We start from the raw sequence: 15,235 nt of genomic DNA, 5'->3' as shown, positions 1-15,235 counted from the left end.
CTCTCCATAAAGACTCATATGTAACGTGTCATCCGGGACATATAGTACAACTGTGAGGGCTACATGGCTCTGGCTTTAGCTTAGTATGAGGACCTTTTCTAGCTAGTTAGAGGTTACCCATGTGGTGCAAATGGGGGATAGCACACCATGGATTCCCTGCGTGGTAGAATCACATGGACTGACTAATGAAACCAAGCGGCCCTAACTTGTTAGACGAACCTTTGAAAGGCTTCATAGTGAACCCTGCCGGTCTTCCTTGGTAGTGGGCTAAGAGGTCGACGGACCTTGGGCGAAAGGGTAAATCATGACTCACAGTGAAAGTGTACAACCTCTGCAGAGTGTAAAACTGATATATCAGCTGTGCTCACAGTAACGAGCGGCCTTGGAACTCTTACAGAATAAATGATCTTTAATGGCAACTCAGTGATAATGTTGATGTTAATATGTCGTTGATGCTATTCTTTATTCACTTTACTTGATCATGAGTTTACTTTGGAACTTGACAACTTGATGCTACTCCTATGCTAAAATTGTGACAAGTAAAAGCTAGCAGTTAACCAATGTCTAGCCTTTGAGCCTCATGAACCCCATGTTATTCTTGCTGAGTACGAGATGTACTTATGCTTTCCTTTACTTTTTATTTGGATAAAAATCCTGGATGGGTACCAGATTGCTAGTTTGGAGAAGAGTTTAGGCTTGTGCTCAACCAGTCGGTTGTCCCTGTGGATTTGGATTTGGAGCTTTCGCTTGAAGAATGGAGAGTCTTTCCAATGTTTGCTATCTAAGGTTATATCTGTATATTAAGTTCGTTATATATTAAGCATTGTCTATTGATATTACCCTTATTTGTGGCTATATGTGAGATTTGACTTCTTGGGCTCACATATGGTGTGTATCTAGTTTTGTTCATAAAACCGGGTGCTACAGGTTGTCTAGCCCGTTACGGGCGAGGCGCACCTAGGAGAAGAGCTTCACGTCGAGGTCGCCCTCCCCCTTGCATGCCTCCCACCGCAGCTCCTCCCACCCAGACTCCTGCAGCTCCACCCCGCGAATCGATTCAGCAAACCGATCCGGCGAAGAAGAAGCGGGGGGAAGTGGGGGGCTTATCTAGATCCAGCAGCGTGCAATGCTATCGTGGGGAGGAGTGGACTCACAAGGAGAGGAGACGGCAGCAAAGCGCGGGGAGATAATTGCTATTATATGACTCCAGTCATGTGGCTTCGCTATTCTATGATTCCTAACGTTGTCTTCGCTAAAACATGACTCCAAACATATGGATTTTGTAATACATATAATTTTGATTCTTTTAATCTATTTTCTCATCTAAATACATGTATTTGTTTGTAAAATGACTCTTTTGCACTTAAGTCTTTAAAAAATGTTGCTGTTGCCTGGTCCCCTGCCCGCTGCTGGCCGTGGCTTATGCCTTTGCTGCTGGCCGTGGCCATGCCTTGGCTGCTGGCCATGGCCATGGCTGGCAGCTGGCTGGCTGTAGCCATGGCTGACATGGATTTGCTACCTGTCATGTACAGCTAACAATAAATTGATTTAAACACAAATACAAGTAATATATAACAGCAAGAATTTAACACAAACGAGTTTATTCATAAAATCATGTCTGTAGTATAAACAAGTTTATCTCAGAAGAGCATAATGTAGTTCTAAACGAGATTAAAGTCATAAGAAATAAATCATGAGTTTACATCTCATAACAACTAAAATAATTCATCATCGAATATTTAGTTTCCTCTTTGGAGACATCTTTTTTGCTGGCACCGGGGTAGGCATCCTCACGGGGCTAGTGTTCTCAGTTTGTGAAGATGTCCCTCTCCTAATAACATTGCTAACTTGCTGCACATAAATAGAATCGACAATTAGATGCATAGAACAATTAGTGTACAATAAATGTGTTAATATTCTTACCTTCTTGTGTCCCTTCCAGGACTATCTCGTAGAATTTCTTCTCTAGTCGGCCTCCGTGGAGTGCTAGGTTCTGGAGGTGCTTTTGTAACATTCTACCTTGGTAGCCTACGCTTCCTATAAGTGATGAAATAAATTAATATTGACATTTTTATTCATGTTTGTTGATGAAGAAAATTTGTCTTACCTCTTTTTTGCGGTCCCATTGAGTGGGCACTTGGCACTAGCTTGCCTGTGACCTTTTTCTCCACATTTTTTGCAAGTCATAGGGACCCTGATCATCTTCTTACCTTTTGCATTTGTTGGAGCATTATCATTGTCACATCCCGCTGCTCCATCACCCTCATTGGTAAATTTACTATCTTTGGAACCTTTCTTCTTGTGTCCACTTTCCATCCATCCCTTCATTCTTCCAGCAGATAATTTTGCAAGAGGTGCACCAACTAAAAATGGTAGGTCCACTTGTGGCCATTGTGTTTTATCTGTCATCGGCTCAATCTCTCTTCCATAAGCAGCCCTAAATCTATTCACCGAGTAGTAGTCATGCACAAATTGTTCTATGTCAATTCCCCTTTGGCGAGTTATATATGCCAACACATGCTGACATGGCTTACTAGTGTGTTTCCATTCAAGACAAGTACATGTCCTCTGGTGTAACTTGATAATATGCCTCACAGAAATGCTGCTATGGTCCCATACCTCTGCACTCCAATTAGAAAATGGTACGATTTGTAAGTGACCTAAACCTCTAGTGTTTGCTCTTAGCTGAACCATAACAGCTGGGAGTATCCTGCCTTTAGGTAGCCTGTATGCAATGATTCTTCTCTTATTCCACAATACCATGATCATTTCTCTAATCTTATCAGCAAGGTCAGCAACAGGTAAGTCCTTATGATCTCTGATCCAGTTATTAAATGTCCCAGCAATATTACTAGTTATGTAGTCACACTTATTTTTGGATTGAAACCACACCTATACCATAAGAACTTATGATTAGCATGTAACCATTGCATTGCTTGGGGGGATTCACTTACCATTTTTGCTAAATTATCATAGAAGATCTCCTCTGTGTAAGCCCTTGTAGCAGGATATATGTGGCCAAACCCTCTAAATCTCTTCTAGAAGTTTTTGACAAGGTGATAGAAGCATTCTCTTTGCTCTGCATTTGGGAATACACTCCCCACTGCTTTCTCCAAGCCCTTGCAAGCATCAGAACAAATAGCTAGAAGTGGAGGATCACCTATAGCTTTCTTTAATTGTTGCATGAACCAAGTCCAGTTGTCTGTTGTTTCAGAAGCTATGAAGGCGTAAGCAACTAGATACATCCAATTGTGATCATCAACTCCAATAGCTACAGCCAAGTGACCATTCCACCTTCCATTAAGTGTTGTTGCACCTATGCTCAAATGAGGCCTACAACCTTCCAAGAAACCATCAATGCACGGTTTAAGAGCACAAAAAAATCGGTGAAAATATACCTGACCATCCACCTCAAGCAGATCAATCTCAGCAACACTTCCAGGGCTCCGCTTCATCACCTCGGCCTTCCAACTAAAAAACAACTCAAAGCTACCTGACCTTTTGCCATAAACCACATCAAGAGCTCTTTCTTTACCCCACCATACAGTGTCATATGCAATGTCACACTTGTGATCTGTGTCCAACCTCTTTTTTAGATCCTTAGCACGAATATTTGGTTCCACTCTAAGGATCGGGATAGCTTTGCTAGCTACCCACCTGCAACTTGGAGTTGTAGTTCTCATCCTCATGCTAGACACACATTCATGTTTATCGACTAAAACGGTTACCTGCAAAAAAATTGATATTAATTTACATAGCAAGAAGAATGAATGAATGGAATAATAAAAACATTATTCACCTCATAGTTGTGTTGCCTTCCAGTTTCTTGCCATTTATCCTCCAAGGGCAAGGATTGTCATCATCACCGGACTTGCAATAAGCCCTATATATCTTCTTACCTGACTTCTCCACTCCTAAATGGAACTCTTTATTGATGGCAAATTGCCAAACTGCCAGCTTGAACTCCTCCATTGTAGGGTACATTGTCCCTACCTCCATTGATGGGTTGTTCTTATCATATGTGATGACCATCTCACCCGGTACATCATCATTAGTAGGAATGGCAGCACCATCAATATGTTGCCCAAGCTCATTACCATTCTCTTCATCCATTTGGCGATCAAAGCCTTGTCTAGGTAAATTTGATGCGCCCTCATCTGTCAAGCCTAAAAGCTCACACATTTGACTCTTGCTCATTATTTCAATTTGACCTTCATCATCATGTGTCTCTATGATTTGTAATATTGACCAATCCATTTTTTTCTGTATTTTCTGGTTCATTTACTGGAGACCTATAAAAAAGCATAATCTAGTTTAACTACAATCTACTACTCTACTAGTAAAAAACAGCAAGGATTATGGTTGTACTATTAAAAACAGCAACTAATATGGCTATTAAAAAACAGCAACTATTATGGCTATTAAAAAATAGCAACTAATGTGGCTATTAAAAAATAGCAACTATTATGGCTATTAAAAAAACAGCAACTAATATGGCTATTAAAAAACAGCAACTATTGTGGATATTAAAAAACAGCAACTATTATGGCTATTAAAAAAACAACTAATATGGCTATTAAAAATAGCAACAAATATGACTATTAAAAAAACAGCAATTATTATGCCTATTAAAAAAACAGCAACTAATATGGCTATTAAAAACAGCAACTAGTATGGCTATTAAAAAAACATGGTCGAGAGAAAAACCCTTAATCTGTGTTAGATTATCACATCACACATTTTGCTGGAAGTAGGGGATGCAAGATTTTATGGAGACAATTGGCTTTGGAGCTTTATATTCTTAGCAACTAATATGGCTATAAAAAAACAGCAACTAATATAGCAACAACGTTACCTTTGCACATCAAGCACTGGAAGATTGTACTCTATAGCTGGATGAGGAACAGTGGGCAGCAATGGTCTCACTAGGGCTACAACATCGACGGTGCCCTCCTTTGCCGTTTGTGGAAGACCATCGGGGACCCTAGCCTGGGCGGCCAGGCCACCAACGGACGTTGCTATGCCTCCTGTAGCTATGGCTAGGCCACTAGCGAGCACCGCTAGGCCTCTTGGAGTCGCTGCCAGCCCACCAGCGGCCTCGTCCAGGCCACCAGTGGCCGCCGCCTGGTCTAGGACTAGGGCTAGGGCACCCAACACCTCTAGTTCACTTCTCTCGGCGTCCATGGTGATTGGCCCTGCGTCAACATCTTCAGGGGGCGGCTCTTCTCCATCCATGGTCAGTTGGCTGCGTAGGGAGGGGAGGAGGGGAGATGGGCGGCGGCGTGTCGAGGGAGAGACGAAGCGTCAACGTCGAGACTTACGATAGAAAACGTCGGAGGAGATGAATCGATGGGTATCAGTATACCAGAAGGGCAATATGGTCATTAATAGAAAATAAATATATTTGGAACTTCAAAATTAGATTAAAAGAATCAAAATCATATGTATTACGAAGTCCACATGTTTGGAGTCATATTTTGGCGAAGACAAAGTTAGGAGTCATAGAATAGCAAAGCCACACGATTGGAGCCATATAATAGCAATTATCTCGCAGGAGAGGGACTCCCATAGTGGCGGCTGCGGCTACCTATTGATAGGTGTGGGGGAGAGGAGTCGGCGAGGGCAGAGGCGGTGATTTTGTTCGCTTTCTATTTTTACCTCGTTCCTTGCATGTTGTGGGCGAGGAGGTGGGGATCGCATAGGCGTTGGGAAGGGATGGAACTATGGAAGCCGCGTCACGGATAACAAGGGGGAGGGTGACGCGGCTACACAAAATAAAGTCGCACAAAGAAAATATCTTTCTTTTCTTCTTTTTAGTTGTAGGAGATAAGATTTTGCATTGTTTTAGTATCCAAGACAGAAAATACTACAACAAATATCTTTCTATTCTGTCTTGGATACATTGTTTTAGTATTTTGCATTATTTTTGTTGTAGATAAATAGCGCCTAATCAACTATTTACATTGTATTCAATCCGCAACTTGAGAATTGTTCTCAGGGCTAAGAAAAAGGAAGAAATTCTAGACACCACATTACCAGATGAGCCTACTGATAATGCACCTGCTGCAGAGATTACAAAAGAGCATGTGATGCTGATCTTATGCTTGTATGAAACCAGTGAGTAAGCTTCATCTGTTCGGGCAACCGATGGGGGCGAAAGAGGGAAGGTCGAGTGGCCACGATGACGGCGAGGCGACCGAGTGTGCAACGCGGCCGATCCCTAGCAGCAGCACACGCCAGGTCTTTTTAGTTGTATAATATTGATAGAAGAGATATTGTTTTATACTTATAAATTTATAGTAATTCGACAATACATTTTATGATAAATCCAATCAAAGGTTGTATTATTATTAGTTAAAAAAAGTTAGCCTCACTGTGTAAATCCTCAGGTTCGGGATTAAGTCCTATAAAATTGTAGTGTTCCTAAAAAAATAGTCATAGTTAGATCTCATGACAGACGCATCACCAGTTCTTACTGTAGCGAACAATAAAGCCTTAGTCCCAAGCAGCAATAAGATTTAAACCAAACAGCAATAGAGATTGGATAGGATCTCGTAATTCCGTTTCAAACCACCATCTTGAAGCTAAACTAAAACTGCTTTAGACAGAAAGCTTCAATAAGCAGCAAATCTAAATATCACAATTACAACCACCACATGTGAAAATCCTCAATTCTTTGAAGCAAGTTGATTCAAAACAGTCTAGTTAGGTCTCATGACAGATATTGTCGGACGCAACACCAGTTCTTACTATGGCAAACAAATTTAGTCAAATGTTAGCAGCTATAAGGTGAAAACCAAAGAGCAATAAGGATTGGATAGGATCTCGTAATTCCATTTCTAAACCATCTTCAAGTTAAACTAAAACTGCTTTAGACAGAAAGCTTCAATAAACAACAAACCTAAATATCGAAATTACAACCACCACAGGTGAAAATCGTTAATTCTTCGAAAGCGAGTTGATTCACTTATAGTGTTCATCAGGTGCACAAATTATATGAAAAAAACAAGATATTCTGCTGTTCTAGCTAAATGAATGCTCTAAGATGCAGCACCCTTGCCTTTCTTCCTCTGGAGCTTCTTCATGTAGAACTCTAGCTCTTTACCCTCAAGGATGTAGCTGCCAATACAAGGAAATGCCACGTAGGTTAGCTGCCAGCAACTGCCAGGAAATTTCAGGTGCAAACTATAAGCTACTCAAGCTAGGTTTAGCTCCATGCAACCAAAAAGGTAGCTGTGAAAGCACCTAAAGGGTACTCCACAGACTTCAGATTTTTGTGGAGCAAAGTTGGTGAAGCAGTCCCAAACATACAAGATCCACAGGCATCAATATCTCAATTCCATATGCTAACGGCATATGGTGAGGACCAAAACACAAATGAGGATTAATGTCTAAGACAGCACAAAGGAAATCCAGCATTCCTTACCCATCAGCTCGGCCACACTGTCCAGGGCGGGAAGAAATGCAAGCCAACAATCTTCCACTGCCAAATTGCTCTTCAATATGAGTGTCAAGTGCACGCCCCTGCTGGCGCTTCTCAAGCTTCCTTTGTACGTGGTTGCTCTTCTTTGTTTCCTCAGCTATAGCCTCACCCTCTTGTCCCTGCACAAACAATAAATGGTCAGTTACAGAAAACATCAGTTGAGCAACAGAAAGAAATTTAATTAACTATTGTTTTTCTCCAAAAAAATTATCGCCAAGAATCATAAGATAATTATTGCAAAAATAAAAATAGCATCTTCAGTCTTTTTCACATAGAAATGTAAAACAAACATAAACAGAGTACCTGATGAAATACAACATGCTGATCATAAAAGGAAGAGATTCATTGAAAAACTGCAAGCTACAGAACTGCTAGGGGTACACAGTATGCACATGTTAAAAACAATGTGTTAGTAAGATATCTAGCAAGCAGCTATTCGCCAAATGCAACAATTCATGAACCCCAATTCAATCTATTCTAAGGGCAAACAGCAAATAAACATTGAATTACATGAATAATACCTCAGCTGCATCCTTCTTGGCAACAGGCACCTTCTTCCTACCGATGTCCACTCCATAGTGAGTGAGGTACCACTGCTTGAATGGAGCAGCATCAACTTGTACAATGGCACTCTTCACAAGAGTCTGAGTCCTCACAAGCTCATTGTTTGATGCATTATAGACCACATCGAGGATGCGGGTCTTGCGGGTAAGAGCCTCACTTCCCCATGAGTAGTTACCTGTATCCAAGCGGAGAGCCCTCCACTTCACATTGCCTCCACGGACACGGACCCTCCTCACTGTCTTATTGCTAGACAGTTTGGTGTTTGCAGGCTGGCGGCCAAGCTCATACCTTCAACACAAATGAGAATTGAATTAACTTCTGAAACTCACAATAATCAAGCAATAAGGTTTAACACAATATACAACAGTTATTAGAGCACTCCCAATGCAGAAACCATTGTGGTTTCTATAGACATTAATTGCAGTGCCACCTAAGTATTTTGCTGATGTGGCAATGTAGTTATTGAAGAGAGAGAGAGTAAAAATCATAGAAACTGGATCTAAGTTAGAAACCATGTCTACACAAAATCCAAGACATCAAGTGATATGATTGGCTAAGAATGGAGAGAGAATGAATGTGATTGGATACAAAAATATTCTATAGAAACTATCCATTGGGACCATAGTTTCTATATATAGTGTCTATAGAAATTAATGGGTATAGAAACTATATGTAGTTTCTAGCATTGGGAGTGCCCTTAGCTTGCAGTTGTACTATGAGCTGACCGAACCAATTCACATTCGCTTTAACAAAATTTACATGTCCAATCTTTATCTTTATATAAAAGAGACATCTGCTATGCAATCCTGCCTCAACACATCATAGAAATCACAACTGTACTGCACGAATAACTAGTAATAACACAAAATAAAGATGCCAAATTAAAACCTAAAACAGAAAGATACATAATATTCACCAGAGTGGTTCTTCTAATAATTCATCAAAATATATACATCATTTCCAAAATTTAAGTAGCTTGCTGTTCCATTAGAAGCATCGTTACGATTTAAAGATTCAAGGGGTATTCTATAAGGCTGAACTGCATAAGGCACTGGAGGTAAAGGGAACCAGTCAAGTGAAGGGCTCAAATCAATTACTACCGCCGCAACCACTCAAATCTACCAACCTCAAGACCCTGCTCCAGCAAAGCACTCAGCAAATCTACAGATATACAGCAAACCCATACGAACCAAAATGTAAGGAGTGAAGAGAAACGGCAAGCAATTACTTTCGCTTCTTGCGCCATGCCTTCTGCTTTCCACCGGTGGCCCGGCGCTTGTGCATCGAGTCACGCGAGATACCTGCGTGGACAAACCCGAAACAACCCGCGACGCCATTAGCACCGACCCAACCGAACAACAACCACAGCCACTAGGCCAGCGCAAGCAAAACGAGAAGCAGATGACGGTGAAGGAGCTCTACCCATGGTGGCTGTGGCGGTATCGAGTTAGTCCGGCCGCTCTACTCCGCCTCCTCGTCAGCCAGCGCCGCCCCTGGTCTGGTTGGGTCTCGACGGGAAGAGGAGATCAAAAATCATGGGCGTCAAGTTATATAGGGGCGGCGGCCGCGGGTTAGGGTTTATTAACAGGTGCGGGTGGGCTTATCTGACGGTGGAGATCAGGAGCTGGTGTTCATTCTTAGGTTATGACGGCCCAGCAGGCCTGTGAAGTATACCAGCGTACTATTTTAGGCCTTGTTAACAAGTTTTGTCAAAAATTTAAGATTTTCCGTCATATTAAATCGTGCGGTATACGTATGAAGTATTAAATATAAATAAAAACAAAAACTAATTACATAATCTACCTGTAATTTGTGAGACGAATCTTTTGAACCTAGTTAGTCGATGATTGGACAATATTTGTCAAATACAAACAAAAGTGCTACCATACGTAAAATCCTAAAATTTTGCCAACTGATGAGCATCTCCAACAACTCCTCAAATCCACTTGGTATTTTTATTATTTTAACAAAAACACAAAAACACCTCTCCAACAACTGCCTAAATCCACTTGATATATTTGCCAAATTGGTAAACTCCGTCCTCGCGCGCGGATATATCCGCACGCGGAGGAACTTCGTATCCACGCGCCCGCTCGACGCCATGAAGTCCAGCACCGGCTCCTCCTCGCAGCCCTCCGCCTCATCGCGGGCGAAGAAGATGGACCGTGTCCAGACCAGCCTCATGGAGGCCGCGCAGGAGCTCTCGTTCGCCATCAAGTCGGGCGCCGTCGTCGCCGCCGTGCTCTTCGTCGTCTTCGCCTCCTCAACACCCTCTTCGAGGGCCGCACCGTCTCCAAGCTTCCCTTCGCGCCCATCCCGCTCGTCCAGCGGATGAACCACCGCAGCCTGCCAGGGAATGACCCCACCAACTGCTCCATGGTCTTCCTCTACTTCTTCTACTCCATGAGCATCCGGACCAACCTCCAGAAACTGCTTGGCATCGCCCCGCCGTGCACGGCTGCTGCGGCCAACGGGGGACTCTTCCCCATGCCCAATCCAAAAAGTCAATTGAGGTACCAGATCGATCTCTCTCTGCCGACGTCCTACGCCTCCAGATTCTCAGCCTGCTGCCCCTCATATCGGACGACGGACAGCGGACGACAACCTTGCGGCAAAAGACGACCTGCGAGCGGTGGAGCAGCAGCACACTGTTGTCGCCGGCACGGTGGCCCCTCTGAGACTGCAGAGTTGGGCAGCGCTAGGCATCGGCGGCGACCAAAATCGGCGGTGCCGAGATCGTCTCCGTGTGAAAGAAAGGGAGAAGGGCATGGATGTAAATAGAAGTTCTTTATTGTGTTCACTTTGTAAAAGTGCTAAAGAGAAATTATTTTTATCTAGGCTTGATTAATTACGAAAAATTTATGTGTTCACTTTGCAAAAGCGCCATAAGAAAAAAAATGACGCACGTGAGTTTTGATGTGTGATGTTTGTAATTAATATAATTTTATGTACAAAGTAATGGTATATATAAATATATTGCATGTTGCATTGGTTGAATCTTGTAGCCTAACATAGTTTCAATATTAATGTATATAATATATATATATAATATTAAAAATAGGGTTTACTGGAAAATAAGGTTAAATTGGAAAATCTTACCATGAGAACCGCCTGTACAATCCAACCGCCTGTAGAAATTTATTTCCACATGCGGATTGCATAACTGAACCGCCTGTAGAAATCGGTTTCTACAGGCGGTTCTCAGTTAACCGCATGTAAAAACTTTTATTTCCATAGGCCTATAGCCACTGGCGGTTCGTCAATCCGCCTGTACAAAGGGGTTGCGAACCGCCAGTATAGTATCTCTCTGTACTAGTGTTTAATTTTAGCAAGTGAGTTTTAGGGAGTTGTTGTAGAGAAGTCTTTTTTCACTTGGCAAATAAATTAGCAACTTACTAACTCAAGATTTAGCAAGTAAATTATACTAAGTTGTTGGAGATGATAGATAGATAGAAAAGGTACTAATTTCTGTCCGTTTCTGTCTAAACTGCATATTATTTTCTGATCTTTATAACTGTTTATTTTTCACCTCAAAAGATGTCGAGGTTGTGATACCTAGACTATCTTGGGACACTGATTAATTAGTCTCCCGGATGGCCCAACCTAGTCTAGCAACTGAGGTCCATCTAAGCCGCACGTGACCTGAGCCATGAATAAGCAGTCGACCATGACTTCTCGTCCTCCTTCGGCTGCACGTGACGCAGCACTTGACCATGACTTCTTGTCCTCCTAACACAGCATCACACGTTCTCTCCTCTGTCTCGACCCCAGGAAGGAACGGAGGAAGGTCGAGCTCCATCAAATACGTCTACCTTGACAAGGAAAGGCACGCCCCACTCACTTTACCATGACAGAGGGGACATCCATCTCGGGCAAACGCCATCACTATGCCATGCTGCAGACAATACTACACCACCAGTTTGTGACAAACCGGAACACCATCTCATTGTCTAATTACGGTCTGACAAGACAGTCGTATAACCCCACCCATTACGTGTAACATATCTGATGTTATTGATACTAAAACTTGTCATGTCATCATGCGCATTGCACAACATACATGTTAGCACACCAAGATCATGCATCAACTAAAAATATGTTTGTTATTTTAGTTGGCTTGTGCTTAAGTACATATAGTGTGTTTACTTCTTGAAATGGTGCTTGTGATGGTTAAAAAATCCCTAATTAAGGAGGGATATAATTAAGAAAACCTTAATTTAAACCCTAGATTTACCTCTTTTGGTGCAATTCAACATCAAGGCCAAATTTGGGGATAAGCCTAAAAGCAAAGTTGTAGATCTAGTGAGATGTACAACTTTAGTGTTTCAAGTTTTTAAAGTTTCAATATGAAATTCAAAGAAATTTGGAAAATACAGATTTCCAAAAATTGTCCTCTTTTGATTTTGAACCTCTATTTCAAAACCTATTTGGAATCATGAAATGTGACCAAAACAAAAGTTATAGAGCTTTTCAAAGAGAACAACTTTTATTTCGGGATTTTTTCAAGTTATTGAGCAAAATCAAAAGTAATTTTAGAATTTCTGTTCTGCTCCAATTCAACTCTGATTTGCCCCAAATTGGAGATTTGAATTTCAAACTATTTCACTCAAATTCACCTCTTTCACTTCAAATTGGCTCTAGGTCATTAAAGATGATTTGTAGAGCACTGAATTTTGAACAAACCATATTTTAGCCAATGATTTTTGTTCAAGATTTGAGTTTAATTTTGAAATCAAAGGATAAGTCTCTGCTACAGTGGGTGGAGCCGTGCACTACTGCAGTTCGTCGATGCTGATCCCCCACAGATCGATGATGTCGTGCTCATGCCGGCCTCCACGTAGCCTGCCTACTTGCCTGTCTCACCTGAGGTACAGGCCCGATCTTTCAAGATGTAACTAGTGATGAGAACAAGGGTGGTCCGATCTTCCAAAAGGTTCTGGTAACTCTCGATTTGGTGGAAACGAGACACAAATCGATCCGGCTTCCGAACAACACGATCCGAAACACCGCAATCGCAGCACCACGTCTCCTCTGGTTATCAACCGGCGCTGCACGGTTGACCTCGCCAAGAAGGCTAAGTCTTTTGCCTGCAAATCGAAGAACACAAGCAAGAACAAGGAAGAATGCAACCAATTTGCAGATGAAAGATTAATCTCACGAGTTGGGGTCTCACAAACCGATGAAACGGCAAAACTGTTCTTGACAGAATAATCTAAGCAAAACCCAAAACCTAACGAGAGTGGCGGTGTCTGTATATAAAGATCTAAGGGTCGTCGCCACCCCTGGACGTGCCCCCCTAACGGGCTCAACAACGATACATTGCCAAACGGAACAAAAACGGTGACGCAGCATCGAAACAGAATCTGAACGCTGACTTGTTTCGACGTTTCCTGATGACTCAGAAGGTATTTGGACCTCAAACCAATGCCATTGGTTTCTTTATGAAATTATCTTTCCAACCATAGGTAGAACATCGAAAATGGAGTCCAGGTGCGTCCTGGGCGTCTGTTTTACTCCTTGCTGGTCCTCGATTCCGAAACAGGCTCAAAATCGACTCGGTTTGGGCCTCCTCTTGACTTGGGCGCCCTTGCTGGTTCTCCACGCCTCTAAGCCATCCCTTATGCATCCCTTGGTCCTCTCCATGATTCTGAAGCACAATATAATTATTAGGTAGTAATTTATTCTCAAAATCATACAAAGACTTACTTAGGAACGAGCTCACCTGCAAATTTAATTGTCGTGCGCGAGCTCTTGTGATTGGACCTTGAATGTCCAGCGGTGGATCATCTTGTGCATCCAAAGGAGCGATGTCCTCATTATCCCCCCTCTTGAATTAGAGTCGTCCTCGACTCAAGGTCATCTTCTTCTTCCAAATATGGCTTCAAATCTGAAATGTTGAAAGAAGGACTAACCCCAAACTCGGGTGGCAACTCAAGTTTATATGCATTATCATTTATTTTCTCAATAATATTATAAGGACCAGCAGCTCTTGGCATTAATTTTGACTTACGCAGCTCAGGAAATCTATCCTTTCTTAAATGTAACCAAACTAAATCACCTGGTTCAAGTTTAATTTCCTTTCTACCTTCACTACCAGCAATTCTATACTTTTCATTCATCTTTTCAATATTTGTTTTAGTGGTTTCATGCAACTTATGAATAAATTCAACACGCGCACTAGCATTGCTATGTGTTCTTTCAGTGGTAGGTAAAAACAAAAGATCGATTGGAGAACGCGGTTTAAAACCATACACTACCTGAAAAGGACTTACCTTGGTAGTAGAATGTGTTGCCCAATTGTAAGCAAATTCCACGTGAGGCAAACATTCTTCCCACATCTTCAAATTTTTCTTCAAAACAGCTCTCAACATGGTGCCCAAAGTGCGGTTCACTACCTCTGTTTGTCCATCAGTTTGTGGATGACAAGTTGTTGAAAATAACAATTTTGTACCCAACTTGTTCCATAGAGTACACCAAAAGTGACTCAAAAATTTAGAATCGCGATCTGAGACAATAGTAGAAGGCATACCATGCAAGCGAACAATCTCTTGGAAAAAGAGGTCAGCAATATGAATGGCATCATCACTTTTATGACATGGTATAAAATGTGTCATCTTAAAGAATCGATCCACAACAACAAAAATGCTATCCCGCCCTCTCTTAGTGTTAGGCTTTCCCAAAACAAAGTCCATCGAAATAACCGCCCAAGGAATAGAAGGAACAGGAAGAGGCATATACAAACCATGTGGATTCAGGCGAGACTTAGCTTTTTGACATGTGGTGCAGCGTGCCACAAACCGCTCAATGTCTCTCCTCATCTGTGGCCAAAAGAAGTGTGTGGCTAAAATATCTAATGTCTTCTTAGCACCAAAATGCCCATCAGTCCTCCTCCATGCGCTTCCTGCAACAACAATAGACGAACGGAACCAACTGGAATGTATAGATGGTTAGCTCTAAACACAAAGCCATCATTTTATCACAAACTTGTTCCATGTACGACCCTCTTTACAATTCAACAACACATCTTTAAAATCAGGATCAAACACATAGTGGTCTTTTATTGATTCAAGCCCAAAAATTCTATAGTCAAGTTGGGACATCATAGTATATCGTCTAGATAAAGCATCAACAATTATATTATCCTTTCCCTTTCTTGTGTTTGATAACATAAGGAAAAGATTTAATAAA

General features: G+C 41.8%; 1 protein-coding gene, 1 long non-coding RNA gene and 1 pseudogene across 2 annotated transcripts; 1 reads left to right on the top strand and 2 right to left on the bottom strand.

Annotated features, from left to right (window-relative positions):
• LOC110436641 lies at window positions 1,273–3,901 on the bottom strand. The gene is made up of 4 exons (XR_002454456.1): window positions 3,800–3,901; window positions 2,108–3,728; window positions 1,924–2,037; window positions 1,273–1,851 (listed from the first exon to the last, which is right to left on the bottom strand). It is a non-coding gene; the product is annotated as an uncharacterized LOC110436641 (long non-coding RNA).
• LOC8085785 (40S ribosomal protein S8) lies at window positions 6,808–9,659 on the bottom strand. Its single transcript, XM_002446171.2, has 5 exons — window positions 9,470–9,659; window positions 9,276–9,348; window positions 8,005–8,335; window positions 7,427–7,602; window positions 6,808–7,119 (listed from the first exon to the last, which is right to left on the bottom strand). Exons 1-5 carry the CDS (start codon window positions 9,471–9,473, stop codon window positions 7,041–7,043), a joined length of 663 nt encoding a protein of 220 aa, XP_002446216.1. The 5' UTR covers window positions 9,474–9,659; the 3' UTR covers window positions 6,808–7,040.
• On the top strand, window positions 10,173–12,888 carry LOC8069433 (annotated as a pseudogene).

This window comes from Sorghum bicolor, chromosome 6, assembly GCF_000003195.3.
Source record: "Sorghum bicolor cultivar BTx623 chromosome 6, Sorghum_bicolor_NCBIv3, whole genome shotgun sequence".
In the NCBI taxonomy this organism is placed as follows: domain Eukaryota; kingdom Viridiplantae; phylum Streptophyta; class Magnoliopsida; order Poales; family Poaceae; genus Sorghum; species Sorghum bicolor.
Note: the sequence above shows the minus strand (reverse complement) of the source record. Positions and strands in the feature narration are given on the sequence as shown.